The sequence below is a fragment of the Phaethon aethereus genome (genome assembly GCF_964289735.1).
Source record: "Phaethon aethereus genome assembly, chromosome: Z".
Lineage (NCBI taxonomy): Eukaryota > Metazoa > Chordata > Aves > Phaethontiformes > Phaethontidae > Phaethon > Phaethon aethereus.
In genome coordinates this window covers 21158363-21168123 of record NC_138577.1, presented here as the reverse complement: position 1 = coordinate 21168123, position 9761 = coordinate 21158363, and the positions used below count along the sequence as shown (strand labels likewise).

General features: G+C 38.9%; 1 protein-coding gene across 1 annotated transcript; it reads right to left on the bottom strand.

The window, feature by feature from the left end:
- Positions 1-4811: 4811 nt before the first annotated feature.
- Positions 4812-9318, bottom strand: LOC309415413 (granzyme A-like; the record flags this gene model as incomplete). The annotated part of the gene is made up of 5 exons (XM_082012933.1): positions 4812-4970; positions 5583-5855; positions 6544-6682; positions 8379-8526; positions 9258-9318. 5 exons carry the CDS (start codon positions 9316-9318, stop codon positions 4812-4814), a joined length of 780 nt encoding a protein of 259 aa, XP_081869059.1.
- Positions 9319-9761: the final 443 nt, after the last annotated feature.

Here is a 9761-nt window from a genome sequence, read left to right as displayed (position 1 = left end):
CATAATAATTCTGTTGTTATGCATAATTATGTAATCAGCTGGTTAATAAACCAGATGGACATAGTCAAAGAAGCATGCTGTTTGGATCAAACACAACAGTTAGTTCATTCATTCTGTAAGGGTAGAAGTTTAATTCTGGGTGTCAGCAAACCTGGCAGCTTTCACCCTCTTATGAATTTTACTTAGTGCTCACAGGGACCAGATCTCTTGGACTTTTAACAGGAGTTTGCCTGTGTAAGACTTGTACACTGTCAGCAGCTAAGTGAGGATGTCAGGGCTGATCTTAAGGTGCTATTCAGATGCAACTCAGTAGTGCTATTCAAAACGTGTTCTATCCACAGACATCTTGCTTTCATTATTAAGAATGAAGAGAGGCAGGGGCTGAGGATTCAGTCTTGCATTTGTATATTAAAAGCCCTGTGAGCTCAGAAACACATATTGTTTGAATTACCTTTTTTTTTTTTCTGCTGGGAATTTATTTAGAGTATTTCCTGTAGCTGGGGAAGAATGGGAGATTAGAGGAGTAGAACAGTATCAGCCCATGGAAAATATAGCTATGATCAAATGCATGAAAAGAGGTGGGCAAATTTAACAGGGGCACAAGTGTCTCTGGAAATGAATGTGAAACTGTATGAACTGTCATGTCTTTAGTTCTCATCGTTTTTAAAACCTCATCTTCTGCTGTTCATAAATCACGTGGTTGCTAACTTTAGGTGTGGAAAGTTGAGACCACTCATCTTTTTTACCTAGTAAGATGTTAATTTACAATAAACTTGCTGCTAAACTGCTGGTTTCTGACATCATCTTCTGTGGTCTGCAAAACAGGTTAGAAAATTGGAATGTTGGTTATCAGTTAAGACATAACTACCAAGAAGCTTAGGCCTAAGAATGGGAAATAACTTACGCTGTGCCTCTCTTCTCATATGAGCATGCTTGTTGCAGGTTTCATCAAACATTTAGAGTCTGATTTAAATATTCAAAATAGTATTTTAAACAATGTAAAAGCTTTTAAAAATGTTAAACCCCCATTTTTCCCTCTTTTGAATGGGAAAAAAGCAGTGGAGTTAGTCTCTTTACTCATGCATTTTTTGGATTCTCCCAGAAATTCTCTCTCTTTCTTTTGATGGTACCTAAATGCTATTGGTTTGCCAAATATGGGAAGAGATGTATAACACAGGGTGGGGGGCTGTGGTGGGGAAAAAGCTGATCAATATTGAAGCTAAGCGTATTTTGTTGGATGCTCAGCTGTTAAAATAAGAAAATACATTTCTTTCAGACTGAGAAGTGCTCATTTCTTAATTATGCTTGTTCATTATTGAATGGTCAAGCTGTATTGCCCCAGAAGTATTTTAACATAATATCTAAAACAATCAGAGAAGTCACTGATTTCAGTAGAACTAACCAACGTCCCATAAATATGAGAGAATCTTGTAGGTCTGACTTGTAGCTCTATTCTCTGACCGTGTCTGAGAAAGCATTTAAGCATGCACTTAAATTCCAGACTGTGACTAGTCTGCAGTGAAATTAAACATATAGAGTGCCTTTTCTGGATGTGCTTGTTTTATAGATAGGCTCCTTTACTGTCAGTTTCTTTCATATGGCAAATATCTATCTTTCCATGATAGGAATTTGAGGACTTGAGTAGGCAGCATGATTCTGCTTCACTAATCTTTTGCAGGTAATGTTGTTGAATACTTGCAAGCATAGAGTATGCAGTTGCTGAAAGTAGATTATTGTTCTTGCAGAGCTGCTTCATTCTGCCAGTGCAGTGGCCTTAAAGTATGAAGTCTTGGGCAAAATGTGAAATCTTGACTTCCTCCCTGTAGAATATGCCATATTTTTAGCTCACTGCCTGTTACATGCTTGGTATATAATTCAGGCCCAGGCTGAGACAGAAATCAGTACCCATTTCTAAGAGGGCAGCTTGTTCTGCACCTGAGGTCTCTGTGCTAAAATCTGTGTCTCCCACAGGTGGCACAGAAGGTTAAGTAAAAATTAAGTTGCCTAAACTCAGGCTGTCATCCCCACAGTCCTGTCCAAGGTCAAGCACTGTACAACACATGGAATCCAAAACTTCAGGACAAAAATCACTTTTACAAGAGCTAAAACGTCATTGCCCATACGGGGCATGTGTCTTCCCAGGTATACCAATATGACAAAGTGATTTTCTGTAATGCAGTAAAATGGAATAAAAAACCTCGGGCAAGGGAATCCTTTTGTTTCCACACATAAGTGCACTAAATAGTCTTTAGCAGACAGACCTCTGTTGTCCGACTACTATATGAACTGACTTGCTGATGCTACCTACATAAATGTTGCATTAATTTGTGTAATGCAGTTTATACCTCTTAATTTCTCCCAGTTATCTCATATACCCAACAGGGAGAAGAAATTGTTACATTCTAGATGCCAAAATGACATTGAATTATTATAACATTTTTCTTGACTAGTACATAAACTTGTGTGGGCTTCCTCCCTCTTGATGGTTCATGTCTCTTGATCAGAGAAAGTCCCTGTCTAGGTGAAAACTCAGTTTCATCTCGTTGCTTCTGCTTTTTTCCCCAGGTTTCCACTACTGGCAGTGGTAACAGAGGCTTGAATATTTTGTTTACCATGTAAATTCAGTTCCACTAGGTCATTTTGCACAATTCACTAAATAAGACTCATGCAAAAAAAAATAAAGTTTTTAAAGTGTTTTGGGGTAGATCCTAAATTTCAAGCTAGAGGAGGAAGGGTGCACATTTTTTCTTGCACATTTCTTCATACATTGTAAACTTCTTGGTCAGAACCTCTCCTTCCTTCAGACCCCACCCGGGTCAGAACTACTGAATGATGGACTTGGAATGGGATTTTCCACTGACAAGGATGCTGCCTGTGACTTCCAGGGAAGAGGAAGAAGCAGACCAAAGAGGAATCAGTCACATTAAAAAAAATACCATTGCAGGTTGAAAGAGAGACAGTGAAAAAATGGCCGAAGAGGAAAGAAATGAAGTAAGACTAATGTATGGGAAGAGTGAAATAGCGCTAGGTTATCAGTTGTCTTGAATATAAGCTACAGATTTTTCACTAGATTAGATTGATTAGGATACTTTTGTTTTCTGAAGGTTTTTAAAATCAGTTCTTTCCTAAGCAAAGGTTTGGTAGTTTGCAAAACCAGAAGAAGTCTGGACCTGTCTTACTTATTTCTTATGTGTTTAAAGACAGAAACAAAGTCACCACTTTGGGTGTTATTAGTAGTCAGTGGGCCAAATTCTCCTCTCAGTTTCACTGATGCAATAATTGGCTGCGAATTCTCTGCTCCTGCTGTGCTCCTGTGTTTGTGGGTGCCTCTGTGCCTGTGTTTGTGTGCTTGTTTGTTCAGCCCAAGAGTCAGAACAAACATTTTAGGAATAAGAATAAGGAATGTGAAAAGTTCTGGCTGTGTAATGTTTGTAATGGACAGAAAACATAAGAAGATGTTCAGCATCAAAACTTTCAGTAAAGATCCCTGTAGTTCAGGCCTCCTTCCTTCACCCTTCATTATTCCTCTGTCACAAAACTACTGTTTCTTCTCAGCAAGATCAGGTGAAGGCAGTTGTGTAAAAAAGTTTTAGTCTGTATTTTCCCATGTTGTGCTTATAAGTGATGTTTAATTGCTCATGATGAACTGAGCAATCATTTTTTAAATTAAAATCAGTACAAGATTATGATTTGAATGTCCTCTGCTTTCTCCTAGCTAATGCCTACTTCCAAGTAAAAAACTACTAAAGAAACACAAAATAAAACCAAGTCCTTTTTGAGGTGTTTGTGGCATTGAAAGTGCCGGAGACTATTGATACAGAGATGGGCAGGAGCATTTTTCACCATAGGTCTGTTTGCTGTTTGACACGTGGTTGTTGAAGCACTTAAAAATTTCACCGCATATCTGAAACAGCAGCAGTGGCATCATTAAGATAGTTTTATGTTATGAACAACGCTTTACCGTACTGATACTCCAGCTGAGACACATTCTGTCATTTCTGTGGAGGATGGGTTTTCAGTTGATTTTTTAACTGAAATGTTGCTGAACTTGGTGCATTCTGCAAACATACTGCACATCTAAAGCTTCATGTACACAGACTGTCAGTACTGCAACAGAAGGAGCTTTCCACATAAATTGACAGCTGCAGGCAGTAGATTTTTACGGCCATTTTTTATTAAATGCAAAGTATATAAAGGGATGAAATCTAGAGATTTCAAATACAAGACAGGAAATGCCCACTTACGACCCACAACCAAATTCAGTTGCTGAAATTTGATTTTCTGAACCTTAGTAGTTCCCTACACCTGTGAAATCAGGAGCTCTGCTGTAGAGAAACTACCGAGGTTTTTAGATGTCTGGAGTTTTACCTAGCATCTCACTAACTTTCAGGGTTATTTGCAGAAGTCCAGATGCAGAGGAGTGCCATGTATACTCAGCATGCAGTGAGGACACCAACAGCCGGATTAGATTCTTGGTCAGAAATACTCATCCATGTAGAGCTCAACCTGAATGTGCAACGCAAGAATGTTGGAAGTCTGCATCACAAAAACCCGTTGAATGACTCCATGGCTGACAGTATAAGCTACAAATGCTGTTGTAGCAGAGCACTGTGTTCTAGCCCCATTAAGATCACATCTACCCTGGAAACAAACATGTATATTTCCATCTATAAGGACATCGGGCTGCTAAAAATCATCATGGGAATACCTCTTTTACCAGTATAATTAAGCTATTTTTAAAAGGCTATTTCAAAACTAGATACTGTTACACAGGTACAAAGTAGGAAATCACTTGGTCAAAACCCAATCTATCAGGCTCCTCCGATGGTTTTCCTTATCCACTGAAGGTATTGCTTTGTGAGTCGAGTGTAGACACCAGGGCCATCAACACTACCACACTTGTTTGCCTTCCCAAAAGCAGTGATGCCTCTCATCACATTATTGCATCTTAAAGGTCCGCCAGAATCCCCCTGGAGGTAGGGAAAGAAAATTGTCATTCAAATTTACAAAAGCTAAAAGATGCTTCTTTTAAATAAAATTTGCACCAGTTGCATGGAGGAAATAAAAATGTAGACAGTGTTATTGTGGATATCTTTTTTTTTTTCCTTCTTGGAAGGTAGGATTTTTCATTACCAAAAAAGAAAAAAAGGCTTCAATCTGATCTTGCAAGTGTGAGTAATGGGGAATGAATCTAGCTCAATGCTAAGGAAAAGTTAGTAGTTTTAAATATTAAACAAAAAACCTGGAAACCTTCCTCTTGAAAAGCAGAAAGTCTCTAGAAATTCGTACTTTTTTGCAACTTTGTTAATTCAATATTTAAATCTTTTAAAACACGGTAGTTCTTACACAGTTCTGCATTTGACTTGGGGCCCAGTCAAAATGCTTTTTATCAGCAAAACCTGTTTCAAAGCCTTCTGACATCAGAGAAGTTGTTCAAGAACAAGTTTTGGTAAATTCACTAATTTTTAATAAAATTCTTCATTGAACTGAAGAGAGGCTGAAATTATAAATATGTAAAAGCTAGTACTGTATATTTTATTTTTAATATAATCAATGTGGATATAAACAGTAAATATACTTACAGAACATGAGTCCTTTCCTCCTTTCCTAGCCCCTGCACATATCATGTTGTCTGTTATAACAGGGTTGTTTTTATAATGCTTGTTGTCATTGCAGATTTGCCTACTGATGACAGTGATATTGACTTCCCTCAGGGTATCAGAAAACTTTCTTTGGTAACTGTGAGTTTGTCCCCATCCTGCTACTGTGCAAGTTGTTCCTGGTTTGGGATCATCATCTGAGGTAGGCAGGGGAATGAGTTGCACAGCTTTATTAAGTCTTGCTCTCTTCTGAAGCTGCAGAAGATATGGAAAATAGTTATTGCGGGCAGAGTCTAACAGAGGCCCCTGCATGTTAACCATTGAATCTTTGCCTTTCTGGTAATGGGGGATTACTGCAATCACTTTTTGGAATGCCTCAGTTCTTTGTGACAGCATTTATGTAATCAATGTTAGGAATGAGGAAAATGAGTATTTGTCGTATGAAAACCCATTTAACTTCTGCTGAAATTTTAACTCTAAAATATCCTATTTTACTTCTCTAGCTCTCAGACCATTGGGAGGACAAAATAACAGTAATCACTGAAGCTGGCAAAATTGAGATTCAGAGAAGTCAGAAATTTTTAATTGTAACTGGTTTTCAAAAAGAACATTAGGGTTTTTAACGAAATTATTTCTACGTGTGAAATACATTTCTTTCTGTGGACAATCTTTATTCTTTTACTGAAAAGCTAGAAATCAAAATATTTTGTTCAAGCTCCAGAATTTTTCTACTTCTAGCATTGTCATGCATTACAGGAATTGTTGATTGCCTTAGTTCCCAGTGCATCCCCAGTTCCTCAGTCTGCTGGATTAGCAGACTAGACTATATCACTCCAGAAAAAAAGTGACCAGAAAACTCCTTTGACTTATCTCCCTTTCAAGAAGGAAGAAACTGGTGCATTGTAGGAGATGCATATTCCGTGAGTGATGTGTAAGTCTATACCTGCAGCAGCATAATGTCGTTTTCCTTACAACTGGAACAGTAGCATGGGTAGCGAATTTGTTTTGCAATCTGAAAAAACTGTTTTTCTCTTTCTCTTGCTTTCAGTGAATGAGCTCCAAGAATAACTCTGCCTCCTTCCCTGAGAAGAGAGACAACATGGTCAGTGGGATTTACTTGCTGTAACTCCATAATTCTCTGCTGTTAGATGTGGTGTGATAATGTCCGGCTGCTACAGAGTCTCTTTTCTCATGCCTGAAAAGCAACACTAATTTAGAAAAATATAAAAGATTAGCCTGTTTTTGCAAGTAGTTACAGAAAATTGTCTCAGTGAATCAAAATTCATGCTATCCTATTTTCAGCTTCCCAGGAGTACTGACAGGCTTCAAGTACTTGACTCTGAACCTACCTCCACTGTTTCCCTTTGGGAACTGAATGAGGGGTGGAGGCATCAGCTTTGCTGTTGGTAGCAGTGTCACCAACTGTGCCCTCTGCAATTTGTGCCGACAATATTGCAGAGTAGCTTACAGCACCATTAGTTCAGACATCATCACAACTGGACTGAATTGTACCATTGCTTTGCTCTAACACCATTTCAACAGCATTTTCTGAATCCATGTGAGACATAGTTCATTCCCTTTCTTTAACTTGTTCTGCAACTTCATATACTTACTAGCTACTGAAGTGGTGACAGTTGTGCCTGCTGGGGCTCTCTGAAAAGAAGAGAAACCAGGAGTCTAGCACTCCTTGATCAAGCAGTCCAAACAGATCTTTGCATAAGAGCATGGGTGTAGCTGTTTGTGGGAGAACAATGTACATTACAGCTGAATGGGAGAGTATCCTTTGAGAAGATGTGTAGGTTGGCCGTCATTTGCAACTTACTGCCGCAAGCATAACCCTGAGGAAGTGCTTGCTCCTTTTCTTCAGCTATTAAGAGCTATCTGACTGTTGACTAAGCATCATTAGGTTAATTATTTATTGTATTTTCTCTTAAATGCAGTTTCATTTGGAAACACTCTTTACCTTACATTAATACAACAGCTTTTGGGCCCTATGCTCTCTTTGTAGTAGGTCCCATGTATCTCCCAGTTTGGACAGGGACAGGAGAGATGGATACATTTCTCTAATGTCTGCAGAGTCCAGTGATTCACTGGTCCAGGGGAGGCCATTGACAGAACCTGTGTGAGGTCTATCTCAGCAGCAGCTCCAGTCCTCCCTGCAAAGGCAAGGGGTAGGACCTATCATTTAAACCTCACATCTTGCCTCACTGAGGGACTCTGTGGGGCCAAACAGCCATTTGCATCTTGAGTTGGACAGGAAGAAGAAAAGTTGGCTGACAGACCAACATATGCAGTAGAGCAGAGATCTCTCAGTGTCTCCTGTCCTCTGTCTGGAGGATTTTTGCCTCTGTATAACTGCGTGCTGTCTCTTTCTGTTGGGAACTGCATATCTTTTACAGAATAAAATGAGAAGAATTTATTTCTGTTTTCTGAGCAGCTGTTTAGACTGGCCAGTCCTCTGGCTGAGTGCACTGCTTGACTGAGAAAACAGGGATAAACCTTTTCCCTCCAAATTCACTACATATTGCTATTCTGTGCTTGCATGCAGCTAGCAGCTTGTAAAATATCTTCAGAAACAATGAAGATCAGTATACCTTGTTACATCATTTTTTACTCGCTGAACTGCATTTGTCAACAGAAATTGTAAAACATGGTAATCAGAACATGATCATGGACATGCTAAATGCACAAAATGGCCAGGGATATTAACTTTCATTCTTGAACAGAGGCACCAGATACTCACTAATGACAATCTCTGAATCAGAGTTAAGAACTTACACATTACAGTGGGCAGCTGTTAACACCCAGTTTTCCTTGATCAAAGCTCCTCCACAGATAGATTTTCCATTTGCTCCGTTGATTATGGCCATAAATGGTCTTGAGTGTGGTGCTACTTCATTTCCTCCAATGATATCCACACACAAACCTAAAAATAAAAATAAGGCACAATACACACATCTGGGCTAACAGATGCTGTAAGACACTCAAAGTCTCTTAGAAAAAGCAGTTAATGTAATAACAAAGTATACAGACACATGAATATGTACGTATGTCACAATGCTGGTCTTCAAGGTAGACTTTTAAAATTGCTTAGCAGTACTACTTCTGTATGTTTCAGTGGGACCAAAATTAGATCAGTGGGGTGAGCTTTGACAAGAAAAATACCTAAGTATTATTGCTTTTGCAGACATTTCTTTTCCTGAAGTTCGCTGCTATGGTTAATTTCTTAACTTTCATTGTGAGTAACAACCTCAGATCTGCCACATGATAAATGTACAATATGTGACTTATGCAGTTCCCCGTGAACTTAACTATAAAGTGTAAGTCACATTACATGAACCTGTTTTTCAGGAAAAACAGAAAATCAAGAGATTAAGGTGTGTGTATGCCTCTGGAGAGAAAGGTCAGATAACCATTATGTTAACTCCTCTGAACTCTTCCAAATAGCCTGTCCTCTGTGCAGCTTTAATTAATACTACCCATTCAGAAATTATTTTGTTTCTATGGAAGATCAAACACATGCAGACAGTGGTAAAGAGCTAATAATAAGAACTCAAATAATAATTGTGACTATTTCCCTTACATTAATACATATTGGCTTAACTGGTACTCTGTACGTCATCATTTACCATTAAAGGGATTGAACTGGGCACTTACCTCCATGAATTACCAGGAGAATGACAGCAGCAGAGGTGGACAAAGTGAGGAAAGCTCCCATGATTTCTGTCTGATATTCCCCCCTATTCACTGTTTAATATATATACCTAAATGAAAAGGCTGTGGGTTTTGTTTTTCCTCTTAAGGATATTTGACATCTGTAACTGTGACAAAAGTAAAAAAAACTCTCCAACAATGTAGCTTCAGCAGAGTTGTTAGTGAGAAATTGCATCATTTGTTGTGGTGAGAAGACAGGATCTGCTCCCCTTCATGTTCTCTCTGTAGCATTTGCAGAGAGCTAATATATGAATACTGGGGTGACACCTTGCAAGCAACTCCATGTCCAGTTGCACAGTGGGACTCATCTTGCATAAATTTAGGTTTCATTCAATTGCCCACATGAAGATGAGTAGTTTCATTCTAGACACCCCAGGTGGCCTCCAGGTCAGAGACGAATCCCAGCCCATTCCCCTGTAGAGAGTTATCTGTGCTGTTCAGGAGCCC